General features: G+C 39.1%; 1 protein-coding gene and 1 non-coding gene across 2 annotated transcripts in view; both read right to left on the minus strand.

Moving 5' to 3' along the window:
- The window catches only part of Myo3a (myosin IIIA), a 180,483-nt gene that overhangs the window by 89,600 nt on the left and 77,175 nt on the right, over window positions 1-13,708 (minus strand). The window contains 1 exon segment of the mRNA XM_004641883.1: window positions 112-211. Within this exon segment, the coding sequence (XP_004641940.1) occupies window positions 112-211 (100 nt within the window).
- Window positions 7,822-8,011, minus strand: LOC111812839. The gene has a single exon (XR_002818228.1). It is a non-coding gene; the product is annotated as a U2 spliceosomal RNA (small nuclear RNA).

Consider the following 13,708-nt stretch of genomic DNA (forward strand, 5'->3'; position numbering starts at 1 on the left):
AATAATAAAAAAAGAAAAATAATAAAAAAAAACAAAGACTCCTTTGTCCATATCATTTGCATAAGTTTAGACACACTAGAATGTTGAAGTTTAATTAAACTCAATTCTTACCTCATCCAAAATATCTAGGGTTGCTAAATCATCTACATCCTTTGGAATGGAAATTAAAGATCTGTTGAAATTACCTTTCTTGGTATGAATACGTTCATGCCTGTGGGGAAAAACCATTTCTGAGTTAAAAGATTTTTACTGATCAGAGCAGAAGTTGTTTTACATACATGTGAGATGGAATAAAAACTTTCTAACTTCAATTATAGGCCATTATAAAATACCCCAATATATTTTGTCTTTGCTGTTTGTTTTTTTCCTTTCCACTAGAAAGCACAACATATGAACTATCAAAAGGGTCCATAATTTCTGTCAAGAAATACCCTACATTTGTTAAAAATTTAAAGCTTTCTATAAATTTCTATGATTTAAAGTGTTAAAAAGTGGTGAGTCTGCAAGATTTGAATTTATTAGATTTCTAGTACTGAGGTAGTAGGCCACTGGCAGTCAAAGTATGATAATTTAAAAGTTATCATCCAGGAAAATTTAATAGTCATACAAAATATATCAAATCTTAAATTTTGAAAAGATTAAATGTATGTAAAAGTGGATTTCAGTTACTACTATCTTTATTTCTAGAGCAGAACATGTTGATAACTTTCAAAAGTAATATAAACATCCTTATGTAATGTGAAGGCTAGAGAAGTTGAGATAAACACAACAGCTTGCTTAAACTTTTCCAGATATCCACTCTGAGAACTGTACTTTTCAGTGTTTAATCTGTGACATACTTCCAAGCATCTGGACTTGTCCACTGATATAAAGGGAAAGGAATGACCAGAACGTAAGAATTATTAAGAACCATAACAACAACAACAACAAAAAAGAACCATAACATTCCCTCAGAAACCTTTAGTGGTTTATAATTGCTTAAAAAATTATATCTATTAGTGATAGGGATATAGCTCAGCTCTGGAGTGCTTGCCTAGTAAGTAGAAGGCTGTAGGTTCAATCCCAGCATGCAAAAAGAAAAAAGAAAGAGAATTCAATCTATTACCATAATAAACAGACCTTTCCCTACCTATGGCCAGCTCCCTGTTAGCTTCCATCCCCTCTCAAATGGACATCAATGCTCTCTGGTCCTTCTATGGTTGCTGTATTTTTTTTTTTTTCACCTTAGCTATATCACCTCACAAGCAGCAAACTGCCTTCCTTTGGCTTCCAATCTCCCCCATTTATTGTTCTATTTCTTTGTTTTATAGAAGGAAATAAACTCTCTAAAGCCATCATGTACACTTAAGTTTCTTTGGGCATCTATTGCCACATTCCATGACAAGACTTTTTTACTCAAGAACCTGATGACCTTCATGTTGCCAAAGCGATAGGTCAATTCTAAATCCTCATTTTACTTAATCCACCAGCAGCATTTAGCCACTGCCTCCATTTTTCTTGGCTCCCAGCACATTCTCTAGATTCTCTTCCTGCTTCATGGGTGTCTCCATCTGAGTATATATGTATTTTATGGTTTTTCCTCATCTTTCTGTCACATTTTGAGGTTTCTCAAAATTGAAAGAAATTTCAGTTCTTTGAGCTCCAATCATCTTTTCTGCATTCATTTCCTGTTTTCAGAGCCTCAAACATTCCTCCTGCACTGATAACCCCAGATGCAGGCATCTCAGTGCTTATTCAACACTTCACTAGAGACTAACAGGCAGACCTAGCATATTCTGAACCACACTGCTGAATACCTGGGACCTAGCCCTGCCCACCCCCCATGATCCCCATTTCACGCTTGGGGATCATAAACTGAATTCTTCCCATCATTCAGAACAAACATCTTAGAGGCATCACTGGCTCTTTATTTTCTCACATTCTTTATACAATCTAGATACTGATCCCTTCAGTCATTATGTCATATCCAGGACTAGATATTTCTTACCGCTCCCACCTCCAACATATTTCATTCTGTTACTGCAGCAGCAGTCTTTTAAGAGGGCCCTCTACTTCTCACAGCCCTCTCCTCACTGAAGCCAGAGGGGCCCTTGAAAGTAAATCACATCTTGTCACTCCTCTACTCAAAATTCCTGTCTTTACACTATTACTCAAAGCAATGTCCAAAGTCTCAGCACGGCCTACCAGACTCTCTGTGCATCTGGCTCTTCCTCTATCTCCCCCATCATTTCTCTAACATCATCTCTTCCCAATGTTCATCCTACTCCATTCTTCGCACCCACACTGGCTTCCAGGTTGGACAGTACATTTTTGCATGTTTCTATCTCACAGACTTGGACTTGCTGTTCTCTCTGACAGAATGTGCAAAATTATTAAGAACCATAACAACAACAAAAAAGGAACCATAACATCCCCTCAGAAACCTTTAGTGGTTTCTAATTGCTTAGAAAATTATATTTATTAGTGATAGAGATATAGCTCCGCTCTGGAGTGCTTGCCTATTAAGTAGGAGGCCCTCCCATATCTGCAGAATCCCCTTTCACCACCTACAGGCCTCTCTCAATACTGTACTGATCACAGTCATTTTTCTTGAGCAATCCATGTAAATCAATTAGCAACTTCTATCCAGAACTTCTCATTCTGCCCTTTTCATGTTCTATTTTTACCAGTTTTATCTCTCTCCTCTCAGATATTGCTCCCTCACATCCTCTCATTAGATTGTAAACTTTGTGAGAGGGGGCACCAGTGTCATCCACTGCTGAGGCCTCAACACTCAAAATGCCTGGCCCGGCACATAGCAGGTACTAACTAAATATCTGTTGAATGACTAGACAAATGACATTGTATCTAATGTGCATTCCCATTCACAAAACATTTTTATACTTTAATTGGACTTGCCCCTGTTCCTTCTGTATCTCCTGTAGTTTCACTATTTGCCCTATGCCTTTATTTCCTCTTCCGCCCCATGTGGCTGATGAGATTTCAACTCTCCACAGTCGGCCTCAAATACTACATCTTTTAAATCTGTCAACACTATGCATCCATGAGAAGAAAGATCTTGGTTAGGCCATTTCAGTCTTTTTGTGTAATGGGTTTCTCTCTATGAGACACCGACTTCCCATCTTTTGCAGCTGTTAACTCAAGATGGATCACACCCCTAAATGTATAGCTATAAGACTCATAGAAGATGACAAAGGAGAAAGATATCCTTCGATTTGGCTGTGAGTTTTGAGTTGCAACACCAACATCATTGTCCATCCATGAAAAAAAAAAACACTGATAAGCTGGACTTCACTAAATTAATTTAGCCTTCTGCTATGTGGAAGACATAGTTAGGAAGATAATAAGTAATGCTCAGAACAGTGTCTTGCTCCTACTTTATTTTGTTTTACTCTTATTCTAGTTCTCAGTTAGGCTCCTCCATAATAGTTTATGATAATGAATAATTATGCACTTATTTATGTGGAAAATTTTATAATATCTAATCTTTTACTAGAATTAGCATTTCAAGATTTGAAACTGTCTTTAGCTCTACATTTTATCACATGAATAAGCAGCTTAATATGAAGGTATAATATGAGGCATGATGAAAAAATACAATGGGTATTTAAATTTTAAAAAAGTATTACACTAAAAGATACCTTGCAATCAGTGCCCTTCAAAGTACGCCTCCTCACTCCATACACTTTCATCTCATCATTCTCCCCACTTTCTGAAGCAGTTCCAGAAGCTCTCCTTTGTAACTGTCTTTATGTGCACTGTCATGACTGCCTGGATGTCCTGAGGTGACACACCGTGTTTACCTTTCATGGTCATTTTGATGTTAGGGAAGAGCCAAGAGTTGCACACTGCCAGATTGGGTAAAAAAGGTAGCTGAGAACACACTGTAGTATTTCCACGAGCCTGCCTCTCTGGTGGATGGCACTCAGCAGCAGCATTCTCTGTATTTTTAATGTCACATGAAGATATTCACCAAAGGAGACTTCCAGAACTGCTTCAGAAAGTGGCAAGAATGATGGGATGTGTGGGGGAAGATTACCTGAGAGGGATTACTATGTCCTTTACTATACTTTTAAAAACAAATTTAAACACACATTTTATTATTTGATCAACCCTTGTAGGCCCTAAGTAAATGTCAATTTAATGTACAGGCACATGCATTCTTCTACAATTTTTGGTACAGGATTTGCATACTTCATTTCCACATTAGGTGAACTGAATCAATATCATCAACTTGCCCCAAAGAGACCCGCATAAGTATAGTAATTTTTTTCATATTATTTTTAAGAAAATAGATAAAAAATCAAATTATCTAAATGAAGTAAAACATCTTGAACTTTTTATCTGTTCTTATGAGTAGATTTGGCAAAGACCAGAAATCTGCTTACTGTGATGATGAAAACCCCAGGCAATTCCCCATTCTGTACAGCACAATCTAAAATTTCCTTGGTGAAGAATTCACTGCCTTCTTGATCCTGCTCAAACCTTCTGACACCATTCTCTCGCATAGAACACCTCTGGAAGGCTGAGGACTTTGAAGGCTCTTTATTTACTAATCCTGTTTTCTCCACCTGGAATTATTTTCCTCCTATACATGTCACAATTCTACTACTTCTCAAAATTAAGCTCAAATTCATTCCCTAGAGCCACTGCAGGAAATTCAAGAGAGAACACAACGATAGAGGCAAGTTCTCACATTAAATTAGGCCTATACATAATTTCTGTTTGATATGGAAACACCAAACCAATGCCATTTTGTGTTCTAGCGCCATTTTGCAACCTAAGTTTCTGTTTCCTTAAGTTTGCTTCTTGTAAATTTTGTCATAGCTACCTAACCCAATACCATGCCATACTTTGTCATAAGACCACTTATTCCTTATTTAAATTGTTGAACACCTTTCTTCTGTTACAAGCTAAGCTCATGCTTTGTAGTACTTTTGTATTTGCACAAACTCCTATCAGCACAACCCCACCCCAGGCCTAGAACTAGACCCAGATCTACAACTATGTAACCATTCTCCCCTCCTGCGCTTTAGGCTCAGCACTTGGCCATGTACTGGGTGTGCACTGCTGGCCCCTAATAACCTTGCTTGTCTCTGCATCCAGCCTCCACAGGACTCAGTTAAATAAGTGGTGTTGCTGCAACAAGTTTTTTCATCTTTCTGGGCCTGGATCTATGTATGTAATAGAATTAGCGGCTTTAATCTTCATCATAACCTTAATATGATATCTGTGTTTCACTGAAACAAGTAATTCTTCCAGTTTGAGTAGAAAGTATCTTTAAATAATCTTTATTAGCATAACACTTCTTGAAGTACACAACTAATTTCTCACAGAGCATTCAAATGTTTATATGCATAATTTTATACATCAGTGAATAGCCAATGAGTCATGATTTCATACTCATCTAGATATTTTTTATGTCTTTATTAGTGTGCATGCAATGATTTGTCAGATTTAGCTGAATGCCAAGTATTAAACAGAATTTCAAGAACAGCAAATTTTGATACTTAAAAATCTAAATTTAAGCGTACAGTTCAACATCGGCACCATTTTTTGAGACTTTGCTATACTTAAGACATTGACTACAGTATTGTGAGGATTCTGTAAGTAGAATAAAATCTAATCCTCTATTCCATGAGTTTCATTCTAGTATAAGACATAGACACAATTGTATTTATAACAATACTTCTGTATTTATAACTAGTGTCCAAACTGAAGTAACACAAAAGTATTAGGGAATTTTATCCTGGCAAACTGGGAACAGCTCCTAGTAGATTCTGCATTTAATTCTGGTATCTAAGTAGGAGTAGGACTCTAGCAACTGATGCAGAGTATTTTTGTTGGGTGAAGACTGGTAGGTGGTCTAGTCCGGATGAACAGTAGTTACAGAGGCTCAGATGCAGAACATGTGCTCCAGAGACAGTGATTATAGGCCATGCCCAGAAGGTACAGCACTACAGTCTATGAGGTTGAAGGCTGAGGAAACTAGGCCAGGGGAGGGACCAGTTGTGGAGAAATATACATGCCTTAAATGCTTGCAAATTCTAAATGTCCAAAAGCAATGCATAGTGTCTGCTCACAAATCTGAAGCTCCTCTGGCACTTCCTGCTTCACTGACAGAGTCATCAACTTAACTGTGCATCCCAAGACAGCTCCTTCTCTCTACCTCCCACATGCACTCCATCACCAAATTATGTTGTTTGAATATGCTTAACATTTCTTAAGTCTCCATCTTCTCCACCTCCACTAAGGAGATGACAGTGCCACTGAGGTGGAGATAACGGGTTAGTAACCATGATAAAGATGGGAAGAAAAATTTAGATGTCATGAATGCCCCACAGGAGAAAATTTCAAGGAGAAAGTAGATAAAGGGCACACAAGAACTGAACAGGATGAAATTTTAAAAGGCCAACTGAACAGGATAAAAAGTAGGGCATCTTATTTTCAACTGATAGCTTACTCACTTAGTGATAGCTATGACACAAATAAGAAAGGGTTCTGTAGCCCAGAATTTCTCTTGAAAAGTTGACAGCAAGAGGGTTATAGCTTGAGAAGAAAGCAGCAAGTTGAAAGATGGATAACACAGAGGTATAAACAAGCTGAAAATATGAAGAGGAAGATTCTGAAGATGTGTATCAAATTTCATGGGAAAGAGACATTGTTAATCAAGGATAAGAAAAGCAGGGCTTCACAGTCTTTCGAGATTGGCTTAATTGCTTAGCAATACCTTTTAAGGTTCCTTCATATCTTTTTAAGACGATAGTGCATGTGTTTTTAGTGCTGAATAATATTCCATTGTCTGATGGAAGTGTTTCTTTGGTCAGTTAACTGAAGTAGAATTCTTTTTGTATGCTATTTGACTATTTGCTAATACTTTGTCCGAGTTTTTGCATATACGTGTAGCAGAGTTACTGATGTGTAGTTTTCTTGTTATGCCTTTTTGTGTTTTGGGCAATATGGTAATGCTGGTCTCATAGGAGTTACAAAGTATTTCTTCAGCTTCTGCCTTGTAGAAAAGCTTAGAAAAAGAAATAATTAACTTCATAAATGTCTGGTGGAACTCAGTGGTGAAACTATGTGGACCTAATGCTTTCTATTTTAGAAGAACATCATTCACTGTTTTAATTTCTTTAATAGATATTCTCTGTGAGTGTTGGGAGAATGTGCCTTTTGAGGAATCCACCCTTTTCATCTAGGCTACACCACATTTGTGGGTATTAAATTCTTCATAATATTTTCCTAGTATCCTTTAATATGACATCTATAATGATAGCTCTTCTGTCATTTCTGATACTGGTAATCTGTCTTCTGTTTTATAGCCTGGCTAGAGGCTTAATTTTATTGATTATTTTGAACTGCTAGCTTTTGTTTATTTTTCCTTTTATTTCTTGGTTTTAGTTTTTCTGATTTCTACATTATTTTTCATTATTTTATTTTTTTCTGCATACTTTTGAACATATAGGATGTTCTTTTTCTAGTTTCCTAAAGTGGAAATTTAGATTGCTGGTTGTACTGAATTTCTAACTGGTGGTCACCCAGCTGAATTAAACTAGTGTGGTGCTGGGTGCAGAAGGCCTACCTGAGGGTTGTTGCCAGCAGCATAAAGGCAGAACTGGAGAAGCTGCAAAAAAATGCTGCTAGGGACGTTGTTCCAAGAAGCTGCTGGAGCTGTTGGAGGCTGCTAGTTCTCTTGGGCTGTTCTGCTGGAGGATGTTGTCATCCTGGCTTTTCTGATGAACTTTGGAGAAGCTTGGGTCCTCATCTTGATCATCACTTCCTGGCTCCAGAAGGGAAGATGGTGCACTGCTCAGCCTCATGGAGAAGCTTGTCATATTGGCTTTCCTGCACTACCAGGTTGATGTGTAGAGTAGATGAAGCAAGCTCCTATTTCATCTCCTAGCTCCAAAAATCCATTTAATATATTGTCTTCAGATAAAGAACATATCAGATATTAAACTGAGAAGAACAGATACTACACTTGATCTTAGCCAAAAGACTGAGAAGCAATCATATTTGCTTTCCTGATGGGAACTCAGCCTTCCCCATTGCTTGGAGGAGGTCAGGACCTGACTGTTGCTGAGGATGGCTGTGGTACTTTTGGAGAAATGCTGGTGCTTACTTTGAGCTTTGCTTCCTAGCTCCAATTCAGATCCCTCAGCTTGCTAGCACAGATCCTTCATCCCACTGGCACAGACTTCCTAGCTTCCACCACTGACCTTTGGGCCTGTCTAGTACAGATCCGTTAAGTGGACCTGCGTGAGACTTTGTTATGGGTTCTAGGCCTCCAGTTGGACTTGTGGGAGATACTGGTATGCACTCTAGGTTTCTAGCTGGATTCATGCAGGATATTAGGACCTGGGTCCTCAGCAGGAGTCTTTAATGTTATGCATGTGGACAGATTTCTTGCATTTCTTATATATGATTTTTTGGTAATTCATTATAAAGTACTGTTATAAAATCCTGTATTATATTATTTCCCTTACAAAACCCCCAAACCATGACAGGGTTTTTTACTCAGATATATGTTGAGAATCAAGAGCAAAGAGCCCAGCAGGATGATTTAAAATGTGAGTTTGACCAGAAAGGAAGCTCCAATAAAGCTGTAGCTTGCAAAGAGAGAGCTGAGAGGATCTCCATTGCCAAGAAAGAACAAGAGAATGGAAAAGATATCCTGAGAGCATCATAGTAAATAGGTATCTGCCCTTTACAGCCTCAGAACTGCAAGGGTAAGGGACTTTGCCTTGGAGAGAAAGCTGCAGAGCATCATGTTCAGAATGGTGGTGGCAGCCACGCCACATTCCAAAATGGCACCAGCATAGATAATTTGTTCCTCAGAATCAGACTCAGAGTGCTCGACCCCCACAGCCAAGAGAGAAGAAAGCCTGGCTACTGCTCCAGCTAGCAGTAGACCCTGGCATTCTCCACATGGTGTTGATTTTAGGTGCACACAGAATGCAAGAGGTCTGAGGTTGAGAAGACTTCCATCACCAAGATTTCAGAAGGCCTGGGAGGCCAGGCAGTGTGCCCCTGAGAGGGCAGTGTGTGAAGCAGAGAGTGAGAAGCTTAATGTGCAGTGGAAACCCCAGAAGTTTGGAAAATCCAGGAGCGTGGATCATCTAAGGGAAACTGTAGGATGGAGCAAAGCCAGCCTAAGAGAGAAGCCATGGGAACTCCAAACACCAGAAGTGACATAGGGGTGGAGCCGCATGGAGTTCACAATTTGCCACAAAGATTACTTTGTATGTTCCACATAGTACTATAGGACTTAATGTTTGCTCTTCTGGATTTTGGACTTGGTTTGGTCCTAATGCTTTGTTTCTTGCTGTGTGTACCTTGTGGAATGGTAACGTTTATCTTGTGCCACTGAATGTTGCAAGTGTTCAACTTTTCATTTGTACAGGGGCTCACAGCTAAGATCTTGGAGACTTGGGACTTGAACTTTTCAGCAATGCTAAAACTGTAGGACTCTGGCAACTCTTAGAAATGGATTAAAATGCCTTTGGTATAAAGTAATGTGTATGAGTCTTCAGGGGCCCAGGGGCAGAATATTATGGTTTGTGTATATTTGTCCCCCAAAGCCTCATGCAGTCATTGGGACAGAGTTATAGAGTTTGTGGTTAATTCATGATCCAGCGGTGGGATTATGGGTATGTGTGCAGTTGAGATTATGGGTGAGAGTGCTATAGCTAGCCTGTGGCACATAGTCTGAATGCAATATAAAGGAGGTAGACTTGCTCTTTGCAGCCATTGTTGCTGCTACTCCTTCCTTTGCTCTGCTGTTTTACACCACCGTGAACTTCTGTCTTCTTCCATGCTACTCTGCCTTGGAGCCAGCTAAGTATGGACTGAAACCTCCAAAAACTGTGAGCTATAAACCTTTCTTTTTTTTAATTTTGGCCATCAGGCATTTTGTCCTAGCAATGAGAGAAGAGTAATTGAGACATTGGTTTTAGATCTTTTAACATTTACATTCAATACAATAAATGCCTAGTTGAGTCTGGTTCTGATGCTTATTTCTTCACATCATGCTAAAATGGGTTTTTGCTTACACAGAAGATAAAAATAACACCAGTAAATTGGCCATTACTAATGTGGTGGTAGGTCATGGGGGGAGGAAATGAGAGAAATATTCTATAGTCCCATAATTAGATTTTTGCCTTTTTATGAGTCATGTCTCTGAACTGTGAACTTGCTAAGTGCTTCTGAGTCCTCTCCTCTTTAGTTCCCATGGCATTCTTTCAGGGACAGGATGGCTGGAGGGAGGTAGAGTTGGGCAAGTTCCCTTTCTCCAGATTCTTTAAACTCTGAAAAAAGCCCCAACATTTAGGCTTTGGTTAAGTAGTTTCTATTGAGAACAGGCCTTGTTAAGAAGATCAGAATGATTTGGCATAGTAAAAAAGGGGTCCCTTTTCTCCTCCCATGATGTCAACATGAGGGGATTTTTATTTGATATTCACTGTGAGAGCCTTACTGATCTCCCAGAAGTACAACTTACAAAAGTGTGAGGGACTGTGAATGAATGGGGTCCTTGGTTCTTTTTTATTCTCAAACTTACCCACACTGAGAATGCAACAATTAATCAGTTATGGTTCAAGCTTTTCAATCCTAGTAATAGGATTGAAGCGGTTTCTGCTCATGGATTTCTGCTCCAGTAAGTCGTGATTCTTTGCGTCTGCCGGACTGTCACATCGAATCTGCAGGCAGCAGCCCGCCCAGTAACCTTTTACTGATGGCTCCCAGAATGGTTCCTCTCTCTGTTCAGCTATTTACTGGCTGTTGGGATGGAGGGGCAACTTCCAGGTCCCTGGCCTGCTGGATTCAAACTGGATGAAGAGCATTCCCAAAGAACCTATATTTATGAAGATGTGGGAAGTGACAAGAGAAGTAGTGTTCCCCAATGGTAACCTCTGACACTTTGGTCTGAGAACGCAAGTAGAAGTATTGGTTCCTGGAAACCCAGAGACAGGTGCAGCTCTGGGTCAGCCCTGGGATACCACAGCTGGCCTTCTAGAGCCTGGGGAAGGGTAAAAAAGTGGGCAGCAGATCTACATATTAGTTTTCTGTTGCTACTATAACAGAAAAGATGAGATAATCTTCCCATTTCAAGATCCCTGACTTTATCACACATGCACAGTCTCTTTTGGCAAACACAATGGCATTCACAGGTTCTAGGGATAAGCCTGAGATTCATTCATTTATTTATTTTTTGTGGTACATGGATTGAACTTGGAACCTTGTACTTGCCAGGCAGGTGCTTAAACTGCTGAACTATATCTCTAGCCCTAAACTGAGATAACTGTGAGGATCATTATTGAGCCTGCGAAATCTGGAAAACTAATGGAAAACAGGTAGTTTAGTGGCCATGAGAAAACCTGGAACACAAGTAGAAAAAAAAATTGCCTCAGACTGCTGGTTAGCTATGTGGGTAAAAAGGGGATTCTTAAAACAACACAATATTCTATTTTCCTTTTAAGTCCTAAACAGTGAGAGAGAGGGAATTTAATACAGCCTTACATGTTTATTTCTGATCTATTCCATTCCTATCACTTTCATTTTTAAAGTCCCATTATGTCTTATCTGGATTATTGCATGTGGCTAGAAGAGTGTCTTTGAAATACATTTAAAAATGTCACCTCTCTGGTCATTACTCCTCCTCACCAGCCACTCAGGCAAGGTCCGATGTCTGTGTCCTCACACTTTTCTCCTGACACTGCTCCCCTGTTCATGCTCACCTCTCTGGAGCTCGGCAGCTCCCTCTGATTGAGGCCGCTACTGGCCAGCACACATCCATCTCGGAAGCTGCCTCGACTTTCCTCCATGCCCAGATGATAGCCATGAGGCCGGAGTGCAGCCATGGGCTTGGGTCTCTTGCAACTCTGGGTACACTCTGCCATCTCCAGTCTCTCAGTCCCCTTACCTTGCTCTATTTTTCTTTACCAGGCATCGCTAGCTAACATACTACTTCTCTAAGTACATGTGTTGTCTGAGTCTTCCTGTAAGCCATAGGAGAACAGGGTTTTGTTTGAATTTGCTAACTGATATACCTCATATTCTTAGATTAAGTTTTTACAGTGAGTGAGTACTCAAGACACATTTCTGGGGTGAATATTTTGCTTTCACAATATAATCTACTATTATGGGCCCAAGAAAATGTATTTTTATTTTTATTCTGGTTATAAAACAACCGAGATACTCAAAAAAATTTATGTATACATGTTTTGAGATACTTTTACACTTTTAATATTTTACTTTCATCTTCAATCTTACAGAATTGGTTATTGTTGCTTTCTTAACTGCTTATTTTCTGTAAGATTTGGAGAAAGCAAAGTCCGAATCCTGTAAAATTTTTGTTCTCTTGCGCAAAATACAGCTTGTTAACCAGATTATATTTTCCATTTACTCTACAATACCAGAGAGACATGGCTTCAGACTATAAATGTTTTCTTTCTGTGTTGTCAAAGGTCATAAATACCCTTAGGGGTGGTTATTATAGCACTACTTTCAGTTCTACACACTGAAAAAAAGAAACCACCACTGCTGCTTGATGTTAAGTTTCACTCTTACTATTTAGTTGTATGGTTAAAATGGAACAACTTTATTTGCTTTAATTTTGTATAAAAACACTCTTGTAAATGTCAAGGTCTACACTTCAGGTGATCCAAGAGCCATGGGGATAGAATATAATCTTCTTGAACTACAAATCTCATTACTGTTTTAGTGTTGGTTTCCTTATCCATCTTTAAATATCAGCAATAAAGATAACTGGCAGAACCAATGAGAGTACTGGCTTTCACTGGTGTGCCCTGCAAGAGAGGTTTTTAATTTTCTGCAATATCACACGTTTGGCCAAGTGTGTGCTTCCAAAGAAATGGAACAAAGCATACAGCAGCCTGGCCAGCCAGGTCACCAGGTCAATTCTGGCAACAACTGGAGTGACAGATGTCTTAATCGCTGAACCACCACTGAAGTTTTAATGACTTTCTTTATTCACTCTTTCTTTATTCACTTCCTTCTTCACACATCCTTCTTTAAAGATGTGCTTTAATCTTGTCAGATAAATATAAATTCATTCAATTAATAGAAACCTTAGAAGGAAGCATGCACTGTTAGAACTTTCAGCTAATAAGCATAACTCAGGTTTCAATGAGTAATTATAAAGAGGTAGAAAGAATTTCATCTTTGCATTAACTTACTCTCTGCTTCTCTATTTGTTGCAAAAGAAGAAAGGCTCCTTTGACCAATAGCCAGCTCTTCCCACATGCCTGCTCTCTCCAGGATTCAGTGCTGCAGGAAACACAGTCCATACTCCTCCCCACTTCTTCTTCCTGTCTCTGCCTTCTGTCCCAGCCCATTCTGGTGAAATAGCTCTTGTTAAGATGGATAAAGAATTCTGTACAAATTCAAGGTTCCACTATTTTTCTTGAATCTTAAGCACTCACTAGCAAGGCAACATTAATTCACACGGCTTAGAACAGACCACATTCCCCCTATCTCCATCCCTCTAGGACCATGGTCCATTAATCTCCATCTCTGCTTCCACTGCTATTCTAAAAGTTGATGTTTTTCAGATTCTTCCTTGGGCCTTTCTCTTCCTCAACACTCACATTCAGTAACTTCATCCAATCAATGACATTCACTACTTCAAATTACTAAGTACACTTTCTAACTTGGACTTCTTCCTTGAAGTCCAGACTAGCATACCAAA

The sequence above is a fragment of the Octodon degus genome, unplaced genomic scaffold (assembly GCF_000260255.1).
Source record: "Octodon degus isolate 3935 unplaced genomic scaffold, OctDeg1.0 scaffold00145, whole genome shotgun sequence".
Classification (NCBI taxonomy): Eukaryota; Metazoa; Chordata; class Mammalia; order Rodentia; family Octodontidae; genus Octodon; species Octodon degus.